Source organism: Neopelma chrysocephalum, unplaced genomic scaffold (assembly GCF_003984885.1).
Source record: "Neopelma chrysocephalum unplaced genomic scaffold, ASM398488v2 Primary Assembly neopelma1_62, whole genome shotgun sequence".
NCBI lineage: Eukaryota > Metazoa > Chordata > Aves > Passeriformes > Pipridae > Neopelma > Neopelma chrysocephalum.
Window position 1 is genome coordinate 3,251,478 of NW_020897719.1, and position 26,633 is coordinate 3,278,110.

At 40.2% G+C, this 26,633-nt stretch overlaps 1 protein-coding gene across 2 annotated transcripts in view; it reads right to left on the reverse strand.

Moving 5' to 3' along the window:
* ANO6 (anoctamin 6) overlaps positions 1 to 23,746 on the reverse strand; it is an 88,547-nt gene extending 64,801 nt beyond the window's left edge. For both annotated transcript variants that reach the window (XM_027682221.1, XM_027682220.1), the window contains exon 1: positions 23,595 to 23,746. In XM_027682221.1, coding sequence (XP_027538022.1) covers positions 23,595 to 23,670 — 76 coding nt within the window. In that variant the 5' untranslated portion in view covers positions 23,671 to 23,746. The remainder of the gene's footprint in view (positions 1 to 23,594) is intronic.
* Between the last annotated feature and the right edge of the window lie 2,887 nt (positions 23,747 to 26,633).

A 26,633-nucleotide genomic window follows, 5' to 3' on the forward strand; every position in this document is an offset into this window, starting at 1 on the left:
AGCATGGGAGGAAAGGGTAGCAGGCATTACCAAAGCAGAACACTCCAGCTTCGCTCACAGCCCTGCCCTCATGTAGCCCTGCTGTAGCATCAACATTCACTGCACACAGAAATGGACAAACGTTAAGTACACAATTAGACTCACTTAGGTGTTTTAGGCCTCAAATAGATTGTGAAGAAAATTAGTATAATAACAAAATATCTCACTGGAAAATACCAGGAAATATTTACATGCAATTTGTATCTGAATTGATACATTTCCTGATATGTTTGACAGTACTGTCACCACATTAGAAAAGAGAGTAATTAGTAAAGACTATGTGTTCTAATGAAAATCAAATTAAAAGATCATATCAGGTTTGCCACTGTGAGGCTCAGAGAACTGGATGGAGTCAGATTGTTCCCATCTGCTGGGATAAACAAGAAGATCCAAAAGCTGTAGGCTTTGCCCAAATACTGCTTTCTAAGTAGAGCTGATTCTGCATCACACACCTCCTCAGAAAACACACAAAGATTGTGGTAATACCTCCCCATCTCAGCAGGCTGCAGTCGTGGTAGCAAAAGATCAATTTCATGATATCGTCAGCATGGCACACAAGAGGCAATCAAGCAAAGAGCCTCACCTCATAAGTACTGTCTCAGAAGCAAGGAAAAGGCATGACACAACATACTAGACACGAACTGAGTCCTGGAATGAATGAAAACTACTCTGAAGCCCATCATCTAACCAAGTTTGTACTGGTTTTGGCTGGAACACAGCAAAGCACAAACTACTAAGAAGAAAACTAACTCTATACCACACAAAAGCAGGAGGAAGTCAAATTACTTTCAACTTATTTCACACACACAAAAAAAGAACAAACTACTGCTGTCTAAAATAAAACTAATGCTTCAGAAATATACCTCTTCTCAAACCATATCCAAGATAGGGTACCACATAAAGAGAGGGCAATCACTGTATCAAAACTGTGGAAATAAAAATGAGGGGAGAGCATCACCAGCAGGTCAATTAGTCTAAAGATCCAGTCATTCCTAAACACCTGCTGGGGTCTTAAGAACATACAGCCTTCTGTCTCTTGCTCCAAAAATAATAAAATTACAGTGGCTTTCCTGGTTTCTGGGGAAAGAAGGGGAAGAGGAGGGGTACAAATTTATGCCATGTTGTTTTAAATACTCTAGAAGATTAAAAAGTGAAAAACTGATAACACAAAGGAGTTTCCCCACTAAGTAAATATTTTGCTTTTCCAAATCTCTACAATTACCCAGAAAGCAAAGATACTGTTATAAACGTGTCTACAAGCTCTGAGGCAATGAAACAAGAAAATTATATATAACTTTATATAGTATGTATTATAAGATAAATTATTACATACCAATAGTTAATGTATAGTATATAAATTAATATATTAAAACATTAATAATTAAGATATCATATATAAAAGTACAAATTAATCTCATACCTATTCCTAAAAAAAAGCCTATCAGAACAGATCACAAACTATTTTAAGGGGCTGATAATAGAACAAATATTTTTTTCATTTAAATGTAAACTATTCAAGCCATATATGTAATACTTGCTGAAATCAAGTGAAATGAAGTAAAACCTTTGCAAAAACCAAGTCAAATTTTTCTGGAAACAGAAACTGTTGGACTGATATACTGGTTTTTTGAAAGCTACAGTCTTTTGCTGGTGCAAAATATTTCTTTATTGTAGTTTTTCTCATATGTTCAGTTCCTCGTAGAGAAGTACTCTCAGAGCTAACAAACTATTTAGGAATTGAAAAAGCAAGAATATGGATTTTCCTTTTAAAATATTTGAATAAAAAAAGAAAGAGACAATGAGATCAATGGCTACGAAATAAAATTAGTCAAGGTCATTAAGTTCCTTGAGCTACTTCCTTTGTTGAAAAAAATAATTTTAAAATAGAAGATATCCGCCTTATTATCAGGAACTTTTTGATGATTAAAGGCCTGTCTGCGTTGAAGTGACTTTTCCAGACTACTGCTTCTCTGGGATACAGTCTTTTCTCCATGCACATATGAGAGCAGACATTATAAACACAAATTATCAATGGTTTCACCTCATTCCACCAAAGTACTATAGGCTTGCATTTAGTAGCATTCATTCTGTTAAGTTCAGTTCTGTGATTAGAATGTGTTTAAATTGTTTTATTTCATATTTGTAGATCTCATTTGAAGAATACATGCTACTGAACTCCACATTCTTCACTTTCAGAGAAGTTATGTATTTTAAATGGAAATTATTTTTATGTCAAACTATGGCTTATTTACAGCTAATAAGATATGTATACAGCTGCCTGTCTTGTTCTCTTATAGTCACCTGCAGTCTTACAGTGCATGAGAAAACTGGAGACAATTAGTAATGATAAAGTGTAGTAATGCTAAAATGGCTTTCCAGTTGTCAATAAATTACATTCTTTGTGCACTCACACAGTGCCGATCTTCAGGTATCATCAACCTAAAACCTAATCTATACCACATAATAAGAAGACATTGATTTTAATTTCAGATGCCCAAGCAAACCTAATATGAAGCTATAGCTAATACGAAGCCATGAAGATGCTGGATCACAAAAGAAGTGAAATGGCTGTCTTGGAAGATGATTCTTTCTTGCTGGAAAGACTGTTCTTTCCATGAAGTTATCTTCCCTTACAGCTGTGCAAACAAAGGATGGGAACATGTGGTATGGCTTTCAAAATTAAATGCTTTCATGACTAACTCTAAACAGGAAAACATTCAGTTGGGAATATAATAGAGGGTATTGCAAGTCTAAACCTCCCATGTCCTGAAACAGCCAGCTCAGAGTCAGGGTAGCTCACCAAAAATAATAAAGTAAATAGCAGGCAGTTATAAAACAAGAAATTTGACTTTGTGGAAATTATTTTGCTCACAGCAGGGCCTAAATATTTAAGAGGCACTGAATTGGAATGTTTAAGGGGCTCAGTAACCAAATGGTCAAACAGTTCTTGTATGTTCAGCTCAAAGTGGGACAATTGCCTAAAACCTGTGGCAAAAATCCTAAAACATTTCAGCGAGACCTGGACCAGCCCCAACTTCAGTTTCTAAAACAAACACTGAGCTAATGACATTTTAGTTACAATTCTGTGATTCCAGAGTAATCAGCTGAAAAGCAAATGTTGGCTCCTGGTTTTCACTGCTGCAATGCATGTCAGAACCAACCTGGCTGCATCCAGTATGCATGTCTGACACCAGCTGACTGTAAATTACGGCAAAACTCAGTTGCTAATTGGAATATTTAAAACACGTTTTCTGAAGCTAAACAATTTACCCACCTTCAGCTGAAACGGCTGTCAGAAAGAATTATTTTGGCTCTCATCTGTCAATATGCAATATATAGATAAACAACCTTTGGTTTTAGAATGTATTAACACATCTACCTGCTATAATTTTAAACAGTATTTGGTATGCTTTTTCATTGTAAACTGATTGTATACATGGCAAACACCTAACTCACTTTGTCAGAGTACAAAATAATGGAATAAAGTGACTAAGTCAGAAGGCTTCAGATTGATAAGCTTCTCAGACATTAATCTCAGGTTGGAATATGGGCAAGAGATGAGTCTTCTAAAATTTTTCAATTAAAGCCTGCTTTGGTTTAATTATATATGGAATCAGGTAGCAAACTACTGTAATGTTGACTGCCAAATGAGCCTGTTTCATGATTGATTCAACCTATGCCACATTCTTACAAACTAAGGTGTACATACATTTTTTTTTTCATTTTTAAAAATAGTGCAAACATTGTCATTCCTGCTGTCAAAAAATCAAGTTCTTAGTTTCTAGGGTTAAGAAAAATAATGACCTCAGTCACATTAAGAACATAAGTGATCAGCTGGATTACTGAATCCAGCACCAGCTTACACAAAACTTTGATTTTCAGTTTTGTTAGTAGGTTCTGAGAGAAAATCTTCTTTACTCGGAATAATCTATTTTAGTCTGAAAAAGGGATCAAGAAAGCCACATTGCCGTTTTTCTGCTGCGGCAAATAAAATCCAGGTGGCAGAGGATGAGATACTGTAATTTTAAAAACCCAAAGGGCATTAGGACAGATCTGCAGAAGGTATTAGGCATATAAAGTTCCAGATAAATTCCTGCTGATGTATTTAAAAGTGTCCAAGCAGATTGAGAGTTTTTATGCCAAATTATATCAAACACAGCATATGGCCCTCAGAAGGAATCAATCAATTTCATTAATTGATACATCAATTCCATTACTACAGTTAATACTTCCCTTGTCTAATAAATTAAGTGCAAAATATTTCATAAATGCACTTTTTTCTTATGTATACAGCATATTTGAGACAAGTTATAAACATGTTTACATGCTGTTTTTCTCTACAGTTAATTAACTACTTACCGATAAAATGCATCTCTATATAAGTTCAGAGTAAATAGGAACTATCTAGTAGATAAGAAAGAAATTATTCCGCAACAAATGAAAAATCAGAGTAAGTCTACATTGAGCTATATACTTGCTAAAATCAATGTGTGTCTATGGAATCAAAGATGTAGGTCCCTAAAACAGGATTAGGGAGTAACCAAATCATTCAGTTCCAGAAGTGCAAAGCAAAATCACAACTTTGCAGCTGCTGGCTAACAGGAACTTCCTGCCTTGCTGTCATGCACTGTGGGCATTTCCCTAGGGGTCATCAGGGTCTCTTTGAAAGCCTTTAAAATAAAAATTCAGGTAACTACATATTACAAAATGTAAATTATATCAGTAACTGCAATCATTCCACTTTGGTTAACACTGCTCTACATGGTCGAAACTGGTTTTCAGGGTTCTTCCAAAAAAGAGAGATTTATAGACAGAAGGGGCAAGTAAACAGATCAATAAGACTTCAAACTCAAACTCACAAACACTGAAATAGTCCTGGTTCAAGACTGTTTGGGGGCTGCAATGATGATGACTCCAGGTTTCACTAAATAAAACTTGTCTGTCTAGACCTTTAACTTACTTTTGCAAAAGACAGATAATATATCAAGCTGTGGGAAGATGGAAAGGAAGAAAGATTATCTGATCATCAAAGAATTTGCATGTGGCCTTGGAGAAGTGGCCTGTGCTCCAGCTTCAGGATCTTATACATGTGATGCTGAGCAAGCTGCTCAAAAAAAGTTTTGCCCAGCTTTTCATGGCAGTTTTCAAGCTAACTGCTTGTCACTAGGAGAGACTATTTATAAGAGCAGGTTTAGATTAGATATCAGAAAAAAATTCTTTATTGTGAAGGTAGTGAGGCACTGGAACAAGTTGCCCAGAGAAGCTGTGGATGCCCCATTCCTGGAGGTTCTTAAGGCCAGGTTCGATGGAGCTCTGAGCAACGTGGTCCAATGAAAAAGGTCCCTGCCCATGGCAGAGGGGTTGGAACTAGATGATCTTTAAGGTCCCTTCCAACCAAAACCATTCTATGATTCTGTGATGAAGTATGGTATGGTATTTGGAACAGCAAGATTGGGAAATGCTCTTATTTCTGAAAAAAAGCATCCCAAAGCTTTTGTCATTCATAAGCATTTTTCAGACAACTTTGTACAAAAAGTAGAGTTTATCAACCATAAACCCAGAATGGTATTAAGACCTGACTGTACAAAAGTGATTGAAAATGAATTATTTTCTTGCAGCCCTGCAGAAGGTGCATTCTAGGTATGCTTTCCAGTGGGATCTGGATCTCCTTGTTCAGTGTTTTGTCTTTGCAAAACCCATTCAGAAGTGTTTTACATTCCCCACATCTTATCACTTCCGTAGCCCGCATTCCTATCACAAGGGTCTGGATTCCTGAAACTCCAGGTCTCCCTAAAAACAGAGTTATGCAACCTGACACTCACATCCTTGTTGGTTATAGTGCTCAGTTGTGGTAAAAGCACCACAGAAACACAGAGGAGGAAAGGAATGAAAATATTCTGTGCAAGGCTTTGATAATTTGAGTTAAACAATGCTAGAAGTCATGATCTTAATGAGGAAGATAAAAAGAAATCTGTAATTACTACCAGTTCAGTGAATGAGGCAGTGGACTTAAGAGGAAAAAAAACACTGATTGTTTAATCAAAAACTGTAACATGCATGCAAACAAATGGCAAGAAAATGGAAGTTGCCTGGGCAATGTTAATGCTGACATTGCCCAACTTCTAAATGCTTGACTTCATAGCCTTAAAGTTAACGTTTTTTAGACATAATATATTATTAGCTGCAACCAATTAGGGATGCTATGGCTCCTATTGGTAACCAGTAATATTTACATTTAAATATGGAGAAAGATTACTGCTGGCTATACTGTATTATTTAATTATACAGTCAGTTTAGAAACGAAATTATATCTGAAGCATTTGAGAGATTCCCTTGAGCAGAAATGATGTAACAATTATTACTGCAATTTAGCATGACTAAACTTTGCTGAAAGTCTAGAATTTCACCTAATCAGGCAATTTGATTTGTGGTCCATATGTAGGACCACTCTGTGCTGCTGCAGAGTAATTTCAAAATGCACTGCAAGAAAAGTAGACACTTTTTCTCACGGATCAAACTTATTCAGTTTTAAAAGTCAGTTCAGAATAACGTAATTAGTGTAAATTCAGTACCATGATGGAAAAAACCACAACCAACCAGCGTGTTTTAGCTTATTACAATCACTATGAATAAAAGTTCTGGTTTCTGCTGAAAATTCAATTCATGATGCCCATCAACTACAGCTGAGTAAGGTCTGACAGCTTCATGCCAGGCAGCTCTGGCTTTGAAGCCACAGAGGTTTCTAAATTACTTTCTGGGAAAACAGGCATTAACAAGAAGGATGCATGTGTGCACACAGCTTTCTAATAACAGTAATGTGGCCAGATGATGGAAAATAAAAATATGCTCCCTCCTCCTGGCATTGAAAAGTCCATTCTTCAACTAAAGTTAAAAAATAATAAATGCATGTGAAAATACCAGCTTAACAGATCTGTACACAAATACACTTGGAAAACATGAAGGCAATAAAACAAACTCCAGAGTGATCCCTAGACATTTTTCCCTAGACTTTGAGAACCTGGAAGTAGAAGGAGGTAAGATTTCAACAGCCATTACAGTCCCCTAACAAGACAAGGCTGGAAAAAATGGAGAGGGAGAAAAAATGGAGAGAGAATGTCATACTGGAGGCCCTGGTCATTTCAGTCCCTGGTAAAGAGCCCCCACCTTTAGGTGATGTGAGTGCATAAATCAGGTACTGCATATCTACCAGACCAAGCCTTGAGATTAGGCAGGGTTGACAATGCTATAAACTTTCCAAGGTAATGCCACCATCAAGCTGCACCTTTGGCTGCAATCAGCCTCTTGTTGGGCTGGGTGATCTGTAATCTGACTTGTAAGCCCAACTGGTGGCTTATCCTTTCTGTTAGATGAGGAAGGAAACAGTCTACTGCCTTGTGGTCATTCAGCTGCAGGGCTTAGCACTAGTTCCTGGCTTTTGTCCTTGGACAGACTGCCCGCTCCCAGTCCTTGACTTTAAGTTACAGTGGAGTCACTGGCCTACAGCTTGCCTTCTGTCCATGTTCTTGCCTTGCCTTTTCACCACTAAGGGAATACTAAAGCTGTTCACCACAAGGTCAGTGGTCTATGTGCCCCAGCCTCCTGGCACTAAGACAATCCAGTGCTCCTTTGGGTCAAAACCACCATTCAATATTCTGAAGTGTGAGATGAGGGCACGGAGGCAGGGAAGGTCCCACAGTATATGATCAGACAAAAGTAGTATATTTTTAGTTTAGATCATCTTAAATGCTTTTGAAACTGCAACTGCTTCTTACACTTCTTGACACTGGGAAGAGTGTCAAGAAGGAAGAGCAGCAAGTTTTTAATCACCTCCATTCCATGAGGTGGTACATTAGAAATCTTCTCAAATATATTACAAAGTACTACATGCCCTGAGACAGATGTCACAGATACCTGAGAAAATGTGTGAACAGTGCTGCCCATGGGACAGTGAGAGCTTTTTCACTGCTTGGCGTGCAATGATGTTAATAATGTATCGGGTATCTACCTTAAGATTTGTGCTTATAAGCAATACATACAGGAGGATTATTCCCTGGGGAGTGTCATACTTCAGATTTCAGTATGCTCATCCACCACCACTGTGAACAAGTCTTTCAGAGCAAGAACAGCTTTAGACCCAGCAAAGTAAGCACATGATAGTCAGTCCTGAAGGGCCATTTCTAGTTTTCTCTAACAATTTCTGCACCTTCATAGAAAATCAGCCATCCCAGAATGAGTAAATTCACTCTAAGAACCTGTCAGGAAAGAATATGGGTGAACTTAAAAGTACAAGCCTCCTTTCGATTGGCAGAGAGAATAAAAATATGAAAAATAGGTATTTTGATAGCTTATCTCAGGAGGAAGCAAAAGAACTCAGGACTATAATGACTGATGAAAAATTACTAGCTTTGATTCTAGATACCATTCAAAACCATGCAGCAAGAATAATGAGGAAAAAGCCAAACAGAAATTATCTTTTTTTCCTCCTATCTCACCTACACCACAGTGTAATTCCATGAAATCTTTAAAAAAGCCCACAGAAGAGGAAATGAAAGCTCTGCTTTGGAAATCATGGAAAGACATTTTACTCTGGTATCTATAAAGAATCCTGCTAAACTGTTTTAAGATGTTATGACCATACCAGATGGCAGTAATACAGGAACAATCACAGGGTTTGCTCATTTTGTACAACATTATAGATCTTCATGAGAGTACAACCAGTGCTGAGCAACCTAGCAATATCACTCTTCACAACCCCATTGCCACTGAGATTCTAATCCATTTCATCAAAACTGTGCAATTGAGGAGATGCAAAAAATCAGTTTTCCAATGAAAAAACCCAAAACCAACAAGCAGCCTCTACAGGGCTGTTTTTCATTTAAGCTGAGGTAAGACTGCTTACACATCTCATTATAAAATAGGGAAAATGTAAGTATGATGGGCTGTTAGGAGGCTAGGACCCTTGATATTGGCTGTGCTGAGTTTTGTTCTGTTTTTTAAGAGGACACAACAGTGAATTTACTGCAGATTCCGGTTTTTGTGTCAAAGGTAAGAAGAATGACCTTTTGAAATGTGTGAATACAGCTCTTAGACTGTAAGACAAGAAGATACCAGTGAAGTCATCCAGTCTGATCCCTGTAACATAAACCAGAAGATTTCATCTCCAGATTTTCATTTAGTTTAGTATCTGCAACCTGGAGCAATACAGAAACATGAAATCACTGAATGACTTCTCTGTTCCCACTTGCTGCAGGCTGGCACTTCACCTTTGCAGTCTGGAGCTGAGGAGCATCTTATGCCACTTCTCAGTGACATTTCTCTTCTGCATGAGCCAGATCTGTTCATATGAACTCAAACTTGACATTCCAGAGGTCAAGAGAATGACTGGCCCTAAAAATGACACAGTAAAACTGCAAAGAAAATAGTGAAGGATATGAAAAGAACTGAAAGATTAATCATGAAAACAAATAGGACTTCTCTGGTGTTTATTTTTGCATGCAAGGTGTTCATAAGGAACATCCTGATGAGAAGAATGGTTAATGGGTTTGTTCAGTGAACTGTACATAGAGAGAGATACAGAAGCTCTTCTGATGGACACATTTGTTCTTAGAGCTCAGGATAAACATCTATCCCCAAAGAATTTAATTAAACTCTCCTCCATTCAAAGAAAAGGAACGAAAACAAAGACAAGGATACACCAAGCACAACTGATAAATAGAGTATTATTGTTTAGACAGATATTTGTGCTTTCATTATGAATAGCTTTGGAAAATAAACAACTAAAAAAAAAACACCCCCCACTGAAAAAAATCCACTCGGAACAGCAACTGCCAGTCTCTGGGGACAGAGATTGCAACATTTACACACTTAACTTCATGGATGCTGCTGGTTCCACTCATCTGAAAAGGATTGTTCTCATATTTGTGTCACATTTGGCTTGTACTATGTGCCTACACAGATCGGTGCATAGAAAGGAGATGCAGCCTGCTACCTCAGAAATTTATGGTGTGAGGACTACAGGAGCAACCTGCAGGTAATCCTGTAAAAATCAAGATTCCTACCATGGGCTGAGACAAGTATGTGAGACTGTGGCAACGTAACAGCTATCAGAAGGACTACTTGGGCACAAACTTCATAAAACCTCCTTGGTTGTATGATTTTTTTTTCTGAGAAATTTCAGACAAGTTGGTGAGATCACCTAAATCAGCTGTGTTAAATCACAGTATTGCTGATATTTTAAGAAGTACAAAGGGTAAAATCAAGAAGCAGCACAACCTATTTATTATTCTTGTGTGAACACCCTCCCTCCCCTGCCTTGGTCTCATGCATGACCAGAACCTGGTCTGATAAACATGCATATCTCTGAAGACTGACTTTCTGCAAGACTGTGATGTAACACTTTGGAGGGAACTGTAGAGTTAGACCTCTGGTCAAAAGTCTGATAAGCTATTTTATACCTGTTCCAGTGTTGAAGGACCCTGAGTGCCTTCTTGAATTGGAAGGTATTTTCTTAATTGCTTAAAATAAGGTGATTTTTGTCTGTTTTTTATCCCAGATCAACTAACACAAATCAGCTGTCCTTAGGTAGGAAACATAAAGAAGACAAGCCACTTCTACTTTTGTTATGAGACAGACTTGCCAAGCTCAACCTTGAGCATACTGTCAAAATTACTGTTCTATTACAGGGGGAATGAGCATACCATGCCTTACCTGTGTTTTACAGGAGGGCAGCCCACACACAGCAGTTGCCCCAGGCTCCAAATACAGCTTTTTTAGCAGGCAAGCTGATCCCTTGGTGTTCCTCACAAATGCCAAGCCTCCAGGCAGTTATGGAGCCTTTTCTTTGGGAACTGAAATGATCAACCCAATTGTAATTGCAGATGGCTGTTTGGTTAGACTTCAATGCCTATGGATCAATGAGCTATCTAATTAGAAATCTTAAGTTTGAAATATATTTTTAAAATTATACCCATTGCTATTAAATTTACATGTCTCAAAGGAGATATATTTGAATTTCTGTAATGAGTTTCTCAGCATGTTTGCTTTAAAGTACTTCCTACACTCAGCTGTTATATAGTGTGTTCACAGGAGGGTCCTAAAAAGATATTTTTAATTACTTTGACAATGAAAATATTAAGTTTGAAGTCAAAACCTACAGACATTTTTTAAACTATTTTGTGTGTGTAGGTGTAAAAACTCCTGCCTGTAAGCATTCCGGGTGTTGGACCCAGAGTTTAGAAACAAACTGTACTTTTGTTTCCTAATCAGGAAAACAAAGCAGTTTTGGCAGTTGAAGGAGTCTTCAGGTTTTACTTCTAACGGTTGCAGCTTAACAATCAACTTCTATCTAAAACCACCTTCTTCTGTCTACAAAAGTTCTAAAACAGAGCTTTGCTCTTCTTGCAAACTCCAATAAACTTACAAAACATCTGGAGTTCTATTTGGCTGGACTGCATTGCCCAGGAAGCTTTTTCTGTACTCACTTGGTTATCAGCAAGGAACAGTTTAAAAAAAATAGTCCAGCACCAACTTTTTTATTTTTCGGGTCATATTAATTTCTTTCTTCTTTTTTTTTAAAAATAATATATTACATGTTTAAGTCTTACAAAATATTGGAGGAGTTTTTCCTGGGCTATTTGTCTTAAGTACTGCCACGAGTTTATAGATTAAACTGTGCTTTAGTGCAAATTCTTTCTCGTCTTTTATAGACAGCAGAATAATTAATGAATTTAATTATTTTTCCTAGAATAAATCAGTATATGCAGAGATGATGAAAGATTTAATAGAGATATTTCTTCCATTAGGGACTAATTCTGCATTTTCTACTATGAATAGGACTTACAAAAATAATGCTATTCCCACTCTAGTCAAAGGGACTGCTCACAAGGGTAAAGAGTACATTACTTGACCTCATCCTTGTTCATTAACACCTATAAAAACTCCATTAGACTACTTAAGGAAAAAAACACATAGAAAAAGAACACTAATAAATTTACTAATATTGCACACAAACTAATAAAATTCTCTGGGAATGCTAGAGACCTCTGGATTATCAACTCAGACTTGTTATTATGTCTAACTGCAGAGCCAAACCTAGAGCAGTGGAATTTTTTTGCAAATAATTAATGCAATAAAGATGGAATTTTCTTCCTGCTAGATAAATTACCTATGAACACAATGTAATTTTTACTATATATTAAAAATACGCATGAAAATGCCACAGATGAATTTTTCAATTCAGTTACAGCTATATTACCTTAGTCCCTTGCTATAGCTTATTTTCCTGATAAACTCAATTGGAAGAAACTTTATGCCACTGCTTAATGAGTTCCTGACCAGATAAACAGGTGAACAGAACCACAGAATCATAGAATTGTAGAATGGCCTGGGTTGGAAGGGATTTTAAACATCATCTAGTTCCAACCCCCGGCTGTGAGCACGGACACCTTTCACTGGACCAGGTTGCTCAGAGCTCCATCCAACTTGGCCTTAAACAGCTCCACGAATGGGGCATCCACAACTACTCTGGGCAACCTGTTCCAGTGCCTCACCACCCTCACAACAAGGAATTTCTTCCTAACAGCTGCACTGGCCAGCTCTCCCCATATGAGTACTGTCAAGAGTTCCTCCTCTTTCACTTTTAATTACTTACTTTTTTAGTCTGTACACAGATATCAACAAGTGTTTTGCATTCACTTCCATTTCCTTTCTCTTTCCATCTCTTCAACACTTATTTTACCAGACATTCCAGTCAAGACCCTGCTTTGTGCTATGTGAATCTCTTCACTGGTCTAAGTTCAAGTCTTTGGTACTTATCTCAGGCTTCCTCCACTGACAGCAACAGACCCCAGCTTCTCACAGGCAGGATGTGGCTCTTCAACTCCTCCACTGTGTCAGCACGCCCTTGCATTACTAATATCAGTTCCCAGCATTTTTAGCAGCGTTGCTACATTGCCAATATTTTATAATCACTTCTCATACTTTCCAACCTGGTCTGCAATCCAGATGACATTTTTTAGTTACTACTCCTCCCACAAAGGAAGAAAAGAATCCACAACATTTCACCCACTGAGAAGTCACTAATCTCATCCCCTTCTCCTGACACAAGTCCTACAGCATCATCACAGCATAGGAGGTGCAGGGCATCTCAACACAAGTGCTGCTTGCTCCTGCTCTTCCCTACAGAGTGAAGATTCCCTATCTGACTGTAATTTCTTGAAGTAGTAATAGTTGAGGGATAGGTCACAGGTCTCTGCTGCAGCCATGGAACAAGAACTAAGATTTTTCAGCCTGAAGAGAAGGCTCTGGGGAAACCTTACAGTGTCATTTCAGATTTTTAGTAGGGCCTGTAGAGACAGGACAAAGCATGATGATTTTAGACTAAAAGACAGTAGATTCAGTCTAGATATAAGGATCAAGATTTTAACAATGAGGGTAGTGACACACTGGAACAGGTTTCTCAGAGAGGTGGTGGATGCTCTACTGCCAGAAACATCCCTGTCTGACCGGAGAGGGTCCTGAGCAACTGGATCTAGTTGAAGACGCAGGAGGGTTGGACTAGATGAGCTCTAAAGGTCCCTTCCAACCCAAACCACTTATGATTCTGTGATCTTCCTGTAGATATTGTGAAAGTCTTGTGATGCCTTAGCAAAAGATCTACCCAAGCTAGAAGCCCACAAGATAGACACACATCATAGACACTCAAGTTCACCAGGCATTTAGCCTGCTGCACCAGCTGGTCTCAAACAGCACTGAACAGAAAAGAGGTGGTGGCTATTTCCTGCAGAAGAACATTGGTGCAGCAGCTCGTTCTGATGACTGTACTGCAAGCAGTCTCCTATGCAAATATTTAATGTCCCATGATAAATCACGCCTAAAAAATGCTGGAGAACCTGACTAACCAGTTTAATGGGGCCAGGGGAAATCCATCATCAAAAAAATGAAAGCAAGGGAAACTATAAAAGCAAAGCAAAATCTGCTACTGATGGCAGTTCTTACAAACTTCCATTTTCAATTGTGTCTAAAGAATATTGATGAATAGTGGTTTAGTTGGAAATTATTTAATCTAAACACTTAATTGAAGGGCTAAATCTCATTCAGCCTTTATACAATATTTTGAAACTAAGCTGCTGTTTCTACCATGAGGCAGAAAATCAAGTAAAGAATGTTTATGCTCCAGCAGACTTGTAACTACACTTCTTAAAGTTCAGTTTCTGTTTTAATATATTTTATTAATTTTCCAATCTCATTTTGGTATTCATTAAAGATGTTTAAATGTGGTCTCTTTCCAAAACCACTTGATCTTCCTTGTTCTTCCTGCTAAGGAGATTTGTGTTGGTATGAATCTCACCTTTTTAAAACATAACACACATATTTTATTAATAATGTCTATTTTCATTAGCAAAGCTATCTGGGCCCTGCCTATTTTGCATTCAGTAATATTATGCCTTTCAATAGGTCATTTGCTGCACAGGAGATGGACCATCTATATTGGTAAGGTTTGGAACTAAAAGGCTAGTGAAGAAGGAAGCTGCTCTGACAAGGATGCAGGATAGGAACGGGAACAAAGGATTATAGTCCCAATTGATGATATCCTGCAATGGAAGATATGTGCAGGGCTGCCTTACAGTAACGAAAGTCTTCTCCTTTCCCTACCATATGCCACTGAGCAGCCCAACCCTAATAAACCAACAACTGTGCTGGGTGAGTTATCCTCTCACACACAGAGTATGAAACCATGTATACACAAACGTGGGGCCTAGGCAAACCTCTTACGGTCTTAAGCTGTGCCAGGGGAGGTCTAAGTTGGATATTAGGAAGAAATTTTTTTACAGAGAGAGTAATGAGACATTGGAATGGGCTGCCCAGGGAAGTGGTGGATTCACTGTCTCTGGAGGTTTTTAAGATGAGACTGGATGTGGCACTTAGTGCCATGGTCTAGTAACTGTGGTGGTGTTGGATCAAGGGTTGGACTTGATGATCTTGGAGGTCCTTTCTAACCCAGTCGATTCTATGATTGTATGATTCTTGATGTCCTTGGGGAGGGCATACATAATGATTTCGGGGCGTAATTGTGCATCTTGCAGAGGAGACAGAACTGCTCAAATATTAAATCAGGCCACCTTGAGGTTGAGGACTTTTGTTTTCAATTAACCCTAGTGTTGCTTCAAGAGCTCACTTCTCAAGTCCATACAGCGAACCGTGTCTACATGTCTACTGCTGTTATCAAATGCTTGAGTATGGGGCAGGTGAAAAAAAAGTAATTCCACTGAATCAAGCAAAATTATATTTCAGATGTCTGTATATTTTCTTGAAAAGTAAGGACAAGACACTCCACTCACAAAGCCTTCAGAGAGATGTGGGATGCCCGAGTAAAGTGTGAGGGGTGGATAAGACAAAAGATTCTGTGCTCAGATGTTTGCATTCTTAGACTTACTATCAAAGACAATCTACTGTTTGATGATAATTCACAAGACTGCCAGTTTTCATTTCCCACAGATGCCAGCAATAAGAACATAAAGTGTACAGTGTCCTTCTTTACAGCTTTGCATTCCTACCATGCTGACGCTGATAAAAAGAAAAATAAGGCCAAAATGCCACAAAGACATAGGCTGCTTCTGTGGGATGGTTGTGGGGGGAGTACTTCTTTTGATAGCCAAGCCAATTTGTGCTGCTTGACATGTTTGTAACACAACAGACTACAGTTTTCATTTCAACTTCCAGATCCATCAGACTTGAATCATAACCCCAAATGGTAGCAATGTCCTAGCAGTCTCTCCTCATGGTCAGTGTAGCAGATGAACATACCCTCTTCAGAGGTAAAATTGTTCCACCTATATTCACGCTAAGCCCCGATTTGACTTTTTTTGGAGGGTACAAGACTGTTTGACTTATGCCATATAATTGCTCTTATACAAAATCAGCCTTGTGTTTGTTTCTGGGTTTTTTTACCACAGCAGAAAACACCCATTTTAGTATCAGATCGCCTTCAGGGTTTGCAACATGCCTAGTGGCAAACTAGACCTTAATTTCACAGCATGCAACCCATCAATTCCTAGGAAATGGCAGGTACCAAGAAATGCTAGAATGAGGTGATTTAAATGATAATTTTAATGAATGACATACATGATAACAACTTTATCAACAACACAAAGCTGGAGGAGTGGCCTATACCCCAAAGTGCTGTGCAGCCCTTCAGAAGGAAGGAACATCTTCTCTGTTTGGAGATGGGCAGAGAAGAACTGTCTGAAATTCAACAACAACAAATGCAAGGTTCTGCACCTGGGGAGGAACAACTCTTGGCATCAAGATAGGCTGGGGACTGACCTGCTGGAAAGCAGCTCTGCAGAGAAGAACCTGGGGGTCATGGTGGACAACAAGCTATCCATGAGCCAGCAGTGTGCCCTGGTGACCAAGAAGGCCAATGGTATCCTCAGGTGTCTTAGAAAGAGCATTACCAGCAGGTCAAGGGAGGTGATTCTGCCCCTCTCCTCAGCCCTAGTGAGGCCACATCTGAAGTGCTGTGTCCAGTTCTGGGCTCCCCAGTACAAGAGAGACATGGAGCTCCTGGAGCAGGTCCAGCAGAGGGCAACAAAGATGATTAAGAGACTGGAGTCTCTATCTTAACGTTGAAAGACAGAGTTGGGCCTGTTCAACTGCAAGAAGATACAACTGAGAGGGGACCTCATCAATGTCCATAAGTATCTGAAGGGAAGGTGTCAAAAGGATGATGCCAAGCAATAGGACAAGAGGCAACAGGAGGAAGAATTTCTTTACTATGTGGGTGACCATGTACTGAAACAGATTGCCCAGAGAGGTTGTGGCATCTCCCTCCCTGGAGATATTCAAGACCTGTCTGGACACAATTCTGTGCAATGTGCTCTAGGATGACCCTGCTTGAGCAGGGAGGTTGGACCAGATGACCCTCTGTGGTTCCTTCCAATCTCACCCATTCTGTGTTTCTGTGAATTTCTCATGCATATTGTATCAGGTATTATTAATAATCCTTCTTTAATTACTTTTGAAAGGTCCATTTGTGTAGAAACATGTCTGTTACGGTATGTATACATCTCCCCTTCCATGTCTCTGGTCTCCTGAAATTCAAGCTCTTTACCTGCAGTTTGACATCCTGCATAAAATGCAAATCAAGTGGTATTAGGGCATTTTTGTGAGTTTTTGATTGCATTACTTTCAGTAACTGTAACACTATGGAATTGCTGGAGTCCTGTACCACATAGCAAAAGTCTGGCTGTTTCCTACATATTGATTTTAATAAGTTTTCTTTTTTACAAATGAACATGGTTGAAAAGTCATTTAAAAAAAAAATCTAATTTTTTGAGCATAAATGTGTATAGAGTATTTTTCCTTTTAAAAGAACTTGTGGGTTGCGTAAATAGTGGAAAAATTTCAAGGAATTACTTGTGATAAATATCCAACATAAAATTTATTATTCGATAGCCAGAAAAGAAACAAAACCATTACTATTAAAGATGTGCAAATGGCACAAGTTGATACAGTGGCAGATAACAAGTCCTCTTACACCTTATACACTCATCTGTAAACTGGACTCATACGCTCAGTACAGTTAAATTCAAAATACAGAAACAAAGAATACTTTCAAAGTACAGGAAGTTTCTTAAGGACAACTGCGAACTCAGTCATGGTAAAAAACCCTCTAAATAGGCAAAAATCAGGTACAATTGTTGTAAGTACATAGGCTTTAAGTTTCCTAAATTCCTGCCTGATTCTTTGATCTCCCTCATAATTTATGGATTATAAATAGCTGCAAATTTGTAATTATATTGTAGTTAAATATTTTTATACTCACTATTTGTTTTTTAGTAGTTTTGCAGGAAAATCATTAAATCATAATTAAAAAGTGAATGGTACCAGCAGTGTACTTTCAAATGCAACCATACTTGGTGACAAGATTGATGTCACTGTGTGGGTTGGATTTTGTACTCCTCTGTGGCTTGAATTCTGTGAAAATGAAGTGGGTAGAAATTCAGGAGATAAAATTACTGAAATATGAAGAGAGAAAGAAATGTAGGTAAACTAGGGTAGCAGATATACATAGGGTAACAGATATAAGAGAAAGGACATGAAGGCATGAAAAGCAGTTTAAATGCTGACTGCTATTAAAGGCCAGTATTTTCTAAACCTGTACCAGTTCCAGTTCCCCACGAAGAGTCTCTCACTGCCATAATAGTAAATCACAATAAAGAAGACCATGTGTCTACACTCCTGCTCATTCCTGTTCCTCATCTCCTAGATACACATGCACAAGAATGCTGTCACAAACAGAACAAAGGGAGCAGAAATTCTTGATTCTCAGATCATCAGACATTCCCATCCCACAGCTATCTTCAGCACAACAGAAGACTGCAACGTGCCCCAGTCATTTTAAGGCTGATTACAAGACTGAGAAGCAAAAGAAAAGAAAACCGAGTGTGAAAAGAGTGGACTGGGGCAGTTTTACTCATTATTGCAGATAGACTGAAAAGGAATATAGTGTCCTTTCAGAAACAGAACCACATTTTTTTAAAGAATCTGCTTATAAAGCCTTGCACGTTATAAAATTATGATCTCTGCACCTACTGCCAAGCAGACCCTTTCAAATTTCCCACAGGGTGGGGATTACACTTAATAATTTGGAGGACAAAGTCACATTTCTCAAATAAAGCATCTAACTGTTAAGACTTTCCATTGCATTTAGAAGACTTCCATAGAGAATTGACCATTTCACAGCATCATGAAGGCAAACTGGAGTAATTTGTAGAATACTGTTGGTGTGCTGTACATTCATACTGGAGTACAGTATATAATATCAATAACATTTGTAGGGTCATACAAGAAGCAGCAAGTTAATGAAGCTATTGAATAGGAAAAAAAAAGAGCTCTAGGCAGGCAGCATGACTAAATTCAGCATATGCCATGAGGAATCAAGCATAGAACAGAGCAGTGAACAAAAGTAATGAGGTGAAGAACAGCTATGCCTGCTCTACATCATTTGCATTACTACATCATCCCTTAGGGCAGGGTTCCAGTTGTACAGTGGGCTGCACAAAACTGGTTATTTTAGGTTGCAACTCCACAATAAATGTTACCTGAATAAGCCAGTACTGTTGTACATGTTTTGTACTGTAGTTGATAAAAACATATTCTGAACAATAGCATGAAAGCCCTTTCAGAAAGAGGAACTGGAATCTTCATCAGCACAGTATCTACATTGTGTGACCATAAAAAGGTTGACATATGAACATCCTTTTCACAGTCATCTATAAAGCGTGGCCTGATCATTATTGCAGCAGTATCAAGAGATGAGAAGATGTTGTACACTCAGGGCTCAAGGAACAACTAGGACATATACTTGTGATAAGTAAATTGAATAATTTGTTCATCAAATGAGTTCTGAATTAATAAAGTTCTGAGTTAATAAAGTTTACAAATAAATTAGTTGTTAAGCTTAAGTTAAGCTTGTTGTTTAAGCTGATATTCCTGTGGAATCATTAAGTGCTGAATAGCAGAGAGTGTTGAGTCACTGTAGTTACAAGGCTTGTCATGTACGGCCAGTCTTCGCGAACGAAGATTTTGGGAAAGGTCTTTTGTGGGGGGAAGCCCCACAATTAAAGTTTGAGGTAGTGCAAAAGTGAGGCCATGTTCCATGGGAGCAGTGGAGCTGGTTAGATGGTTTCCATGGACACGGCCTTGGGTTGCAGGGAGTACAAGGTTAAGACGGTTTGATAATGTGCAGGTGCTGGATTCCTGGATGTTGTTGTGGGAATATGTTTGTGTTGTGTGTGAAGTTGGCAAACTCAATAAAGGCTGCCTGCTGCACTGAGCAGGCAGACATCTCGTCTCACTATCCTTGTGTGTCTTGTGTGTCTTGTGCGTCTTTCTTCCCCCACCGGACCAGGCCTCAAGACAAGATACCCTGCGACAGTCTTTTACCTTTCCAGCCTGCGCAATGGATTTTTTTTTAGGTGAGACACAGCATGTGCTGAACTGAGCCCACCCTTTAATTCTAAGGTTCAGCTGCCGGGGCCAAGCAAGCTTGGACAATGGCAGTGAGGTCCTCAGGACGTAGGTTTGTTTAGAGTGACCTTCTCATAGATGGATGGCCTCACAGGGCTAACGAGCTCCATCTGCCTGGGGGACCAGGAATCGAACCTGGGTCGCAGCGGTGAGAGTGCTGCATCTTAACCACTAGGCCACCAGGGGTCCTGCTGTTTTATAATGTCTGTTCTGAGTATGTTTTCAGGGAACAAAGCTGTGAAGTATTAGCCCCAGAGTTATGATAGACACTTCTGGAAAAAGCCCCAACATGGCTGGTCGTGAGGACAGGAGCAGCTGTTGTCTTCCCTCAGCAACAGGACTAAAAGCCCGCGAATCAAGAATCCAATAGTGGAGAAGCCCGCGAACTGAGAACCAGTGTGAATGAAGCCCGCGAAGCAAGAACCAAACACAATGAAACCCGCGAAATAGGGACCAATAATGGACTGACATGACTGAGGGGGAGTTGGTTGCAGAGGGTATAAAGGAGGGACTTTTGACCGTTGTGGGTGCGGTCCGTGGCAAGGCAGGGGTCGTCCTGGACGCCCAGTGTGCTGATTTACTTATTTGCCATTTTCAATAAATCGTTTATTGGTTTCTAAATTTTATCTGAGTCATTTGACTATATCATACTTGAGTAAAACCAAGACAACAGTGAACAAGTTACTAACATATCCCAGTGAAGACAAAAGTATTTCTTGCAGGCTGGTTAGTCATGGTGGATGCCTCTGGATATTGTCTGCAGAAGTTAATTTTTCTGGAAAGTGCACTCAGATATTCTGTAAATCCCCAAACACAAGCAAGCCAATGGTATGACACTTGGCACCAGGGAGAGAAAATTTTACAATTTATGGAACTGCCTGACAGTTTCTAGGCAGAAAATAAGGAGTTTGGAGAATTTTAAATGCTGCGGCAACCACAGGTCAGTGTCCTTCCCACCATTTCTGCCTGGTAATAAGATACCTCAGGCACAAATTGATGCCACTGATGTAACTATCGCCTTGAAAACAGTCTGACTCCAAAAGAAAAAGTTGCCTGTCTTGTTTAAGCACTGGATAAAAAGGTTTCAATTTGTCAAAAATCCTAACCTTAGGACAAGACTTTCTTCCCTAAGCACAACTCTGACCCAAACAAGCCTAAGCCTGCTTCTGATGAGAGCAGTTTGCAAGTCGTCAGTGTGGATAACCAAAACCAATGGTGTGCCAATATGAGACAAATCACTCCCTTTATGTGACATGGCTACAAAGTTTGATATTGCATAACAATGCTTTTCTGATGAGCCTTTAACACTTGGAATGGATCTTGAATAGAACTGAAAAGAGTTCAGAAATTCTGCTTACTTGGTGAAGCAGGTATGGTGTCCCTGGGAAAAATGCAGATGCAAGTGGTACAATAAAACTGGAGAGAGGCAGATGATTTACAAGTTTGTCAGACTAATAAAATAGCTCTCCTGTAATTATACTTAACATAAAAACCTTGAAATGGTTACACATGCATCTCTGCAAGGCAGAGAGGCAAATGTGACAGAGCCAGGTGCTGTGTAACAGGCTTTGCATAACAACTCACGAAATCATCACTGCACGATTTTTAGTCAGTTTTGCCACATAGCATGAGTTGTTCCAAACTGTTGTATCCTGCAAGCAGAATATGCAGCTCATGATCTGCTGGCTCTGGGAGCTGCACTAACCCCAAGTTCGATAGAGAGTCATGACTAGAAAACAATTTAGTTATTCTCTGGGGTGAAGAATGGAGGGAAAAGTCATCTGTCGATTGCAGTGCTGATCCACCCTTTAATTTGGGGAGTGGAGTCAAACAATACCTCTGCCTCACTTCATACGGAAAATTGAATTTGTCTTTGGACTATTACTGTAAATCAAAAGATACTCCCAATCTGAAACAAAGGCTAGTAATGTTGGAGGAAAGACATTCCCTAATTTCCACAGACATTGGGTGAGGCTCAAACTTTATACACTTTTGGAGTGAGCTAACTGAGAAATGAGGCAGGCTGTATTTGCCATTATTAAGGATTAGTATTTAGAGGCAATAAGAGTATCAGAGAGAGTCAATGTCACTAGAATTTTTTACAAATGCAGAAATTCTGTCCCAGTATTAAAAAATTATCAAAATTATGTACTTCTCAGTGAAAACCTTTTGAACAATAATAAGCAGGCACCCCTTTTACTTGATGAAATTTATATATACAGATCTAGCTTCTACTTGCTTGTCTAATTGACGTTTGCCTGCATTCCTTATGAGTTAGATCCATTTTAACAAGTTAAGCAGAAATAAAAGATGTTAGAATATCTTGGCTACTGCAGCTGAAAACAGCTTCAGAACTGAAGTAAATCTGTGTCTCTTCAGTGAAATTAATAGATCCCTTCTGTCTGAACTAGCTGAGAACCAACCCCTTTTGGGCTGTTTTCTGGAAATACTTCAATAAAATTCATTCCCACAGTTAATAAAATATCATTGTCCTGGGCTGCTGATGCTAGAACAAGGCTAACACACACTTTGAATTTAAAACTCTCTGTCCATTTTACTGTCTGCTTTTCTGGCAGACAGAATATGCTTTTTTTCCCCCCAGCAAAATCATGGTCTTTCTCTGCTTTGCCAATTTTCCCCTTACATTTTTTTTCACTTTTTTCTTTTTTGTGTTCATATGTATGGGGGTGGGAGTGGGGGTGGGTGTGATGTCCCTGAAGGAGAATAGGTTTAGATATTAGGAAGAAATTCTTTACTGTGCGGGTGGTGAGGCACTGGAACAGGTTGCCCAGAGAAGTTGTGGATGCCTCATTCGTGGAAGTGTTCAAGGCCAGGCTGGATGGGGCTCTGAGCAACTTGATCTAGTGGAAGGTGTTCCTGCCCTTGGCAGGGGGTTGGAACTAGATGATTTTCAAGGTCACTCCAACCAAAACCATTCTATGATTATCCTCCTCTTCTGCTCGGCTATCAAGCTAAGGTACAGCAGTGAGGCAGCAGGGGGAGAAACGGGACTCACCGGGGCATGCAGAGGCGACCGAATACTTCGCATTTTCCCAAGGACCAAGGCACAGGGGCACGGGTTGTGCCTGTGATGGGAGATTCCTGCGACACCGAAGACCTCCAGCATCGCACCTACTGCAAAGTGCTGCTTCTGTCCCCTCTCGCGCGTTTCCCTCCCGGGAGAGGGAAAGGAACAAGTAAAGTTTTCGGTGCTTCTCTGCCTACTGAGCCTTGCCGATGCTATGGAAGCAGGACCATCGCCACGCCGCTCCAATGAGGCAGCCACACCTGGCACACGCCGCCAGCACGGACAAAGACATCCCGTATTTTACACGGGAAAACCATCAGTAGTTGCAGCAGAGGGAGGTGAGCGGCGGTGCGGGCGCCCTGCCTGCCAGTCCCTCCGGCCCCCGGCGGCCACAGCCCCGGCAGCACCAGGGACCTCCCCGACTGTAGCCTACGCCGAGCTACAGGGTGAACCCGCTGCCCCGCGGGGACCCACCCCGCCCCAGCTCCCTACTCACCGATCTCCCCATCATCATCATCTTCCTCCTCCTCTCCCTCCAAATCCAGCAGTACATCTTGGTTCTTCACATTCATCTTCCCGAAGTTACGGCCCCTTCAACCCGTTCCCCCGCCACCGGGGAACCGAGCCCGCCCCGAGCCCTGCCTGCCCCGGGGGCGGAGCGGCAGCGGGGCCAGGGTGAGAGCGGGGGGCGGGCGAGGGGCGGCCACCGACACCTTCCCGGCAGGAGGGTCCGCCCCCGCCTCGCCAGGCACCGCCAGGCATACCCCGGCGAGGGGCTCAGCCCTGCACAGTGCCCGACCCAGCCACTGCACCGCGGGCAAGATGAACGCCGGGCCTTTTTGAAGGGCCGGGTCTTTTTGAAGCACTGGGTCTTTTAAAAACGTTATGCACCCAAGCATTGAAGGACTCACCATTGCTAAATATTGCTGAAAATGTGAAGCCCACATACGCAAAAAAATCCCCAAAGCAATAAGTATTGGCAGAGTAATTTGGAAAAAGAAACGGAAATTGGATGGGAATGCTCAAGGACTGAGTAAAAAGCCCGTCTCTAGAGCTCTACTGATGTATTCAACTTCTTGTTGACTGTTTCACAAGTAAGAGGTTGTCTTCATCTCCATCTTTGCCTCCAGACACAACCTAGGAGAATTTTGCAACACGGGGAATGCAGAATTGTCACTATGCAGGAATGCTGTGGAGGCAGAAGTACTCAGAAAAAGGGATTTGAGTGCTCAGCAATATAGTCATTTACTCACATGTATTGGTTCCAGGGGGGAACTAGAGGGCTTCTAAAACTGCAAGATATCTAGAAGAGTGCCCAGAGAGGAACTGAACTGAGTCTGTATAGTGGGAAGAAGTGCAAATGGAAATAAGACTGGAAAAATGGATCAAAGAAATGGGGGAGCCACGTTTGGGGGATTTTTGTCTGCGTAAAGCAGTAAAAACCCTAAAAGCAATCTATTCTCACTATTTAGTCTATTGCTGATACTGAAATGACCCACAGGACCCAGGATGTTTAAAGTGTACAAACAAGACAGTGGACAAAAAGCCATTTGTCAGATAATTTTGCCACTTGTTAATATGGTTATCTGTTGTCAGTCAGCTGTGGGTTAGAGTCACAGCAAGGCCTGGCACTACAGTAAGTCTAAGCACAAGTACTTTCAGCAAAAAAATGAGTTGAGAAATTTAATTGGGAAGTTTTGGAACAGCTCTGCCTGGCAAAGAGCATTTCTCATTGATTGCTTAAAGACAGAAGTGGTCTGCAAGGGCGTGAGTAAAACCATCAGAACAGAAGCTACTGCTCTTGCCCTTATTGATGCCAGGACTGGTACTACTGTTATTTGCACCATCTGACACTGTGCATTTTTCTCACTCAGATAAAGAAAATCTCACAGAGCTGAACAAGAGAAGGAGGGCCATATGATAGGGAGATACCCATTAGGGGGTAATGATGCATAGCAAAATGTGTTTTCTTGTGTCCTAAGTTAGAAACCTTGGGGGCTGCCCTGTGATGCAGCCAATCTGCCTCTGATCATCTAAGCATGTGCCTTACTCGCTGTCATGACCCCTTGTCAGGTTTCACACTCAGTGAGGTCACGGGGAGAGAGTGAATTGTGCAGCTCCTAGCCAGGAGTGTTTACTCCAAGATGACTCCATTTGTAGACACTTCATGGTTTCGATGTGCCAAGCACACAGTTGCACCAGGATCTTTAGATACCTGTATTGTGTAATATTCAATTGCCCTCCTTTCTTGCAGGTCCTCCTCAAAATGTGGTCCTGGATGGTGAGATCTTATTTCATAAATGATGGGAGGAGGGCAGGGATTGTTACAGACAGGGTACAGCTTGACTTAGAGTGAGATTTGTGCACTGAGATACTCACCAGGGACATAATTGTTACCTTGGTTACATACTTCGCATTTTCACATTTAATGAATGAAAATGTAATCAAATAATGGTAAAGTGCAAAAAAAAGAAGCACATCAAAACCAGGCCATAAACAATTTTTTTTTTTAGCTTGATCCTATGAGAAATACAGGTAGAGGATCTACCTGTTCAGTCCTGCTCTTACTGTAAGATTTCTCCCAGCATTTAGGGAACATAAAGATTTTCTAGGCTTTATTCAGCCTTCAATACCTGAATGTTCAATTTCATAGATTACTTCAGAGTGGGGTTGCACAGTGACCTTAAAAACAAATGGGAATACTGTGTCTAAAATTCCCATAAAACTGTTTGAAAATGCATAGCCATCTGTTTTTTAACTTTGTACCAGGTGCAAATATTTCCGTGTGTACTGTTGGTAAAGCACCAAAGCTTCAGGAGCTCGGTTTTGTTACGCCTGAAAAACAGATTAAGGAAAAAAAAGAAGTAAATGAAGAGGAAAATGCAACAGCACCACCCTGCTGCCATCTCTTTGTCAGATGGATAATAGCAAAAGATCCACTCAAAGAATTGCAGTTGTGTAACCCCTAGCTGAGTTTTTCAAAAGCCAATTGAAATGAAAAAGTTAGGGTAACTAACTAATCCCTGCCCCTGCTCAAGCATGGCTGTATGCAATTTTATTGAAGAAATGAAATTGTTTTAACATTCCTGGTAGTGAGAAACAGAGCCAGTCCATGGAGCCACTGGAAAAAATTGCTTCCATGGGTAAGGGTTTCATAGCAACCATAACAATATAGATCAGGAAGAGAGTAAAAGAGATTTTTTAGCCCAGTGGTGACAAAATTCTGGCGCAGGCACCAAGTCTTTAACTGATGTGGATCTGGGCTGGCACCAGGGGCTCTGAGTCACAAGGTCTTGGACAAAAAATCTGGCACTGAGCATCAGTCACTAGTCTGGTCCAGCCCCCAGCAGTAATGCAGGTTTGAACATATCCAAACGTTGGTGACAAATATTTGCCCATCATGTACCTAACATTCTCTGGTGGGGAACCCATGAGATTCCCAGGTAAGCTCTTGCCAGAGTTTCAATCCTGTCAGTACAGAGCCGAAATAATTTTGCAGCATTTGAAGCTGTTTTCTTCTTGTCCTTCTCCCAGC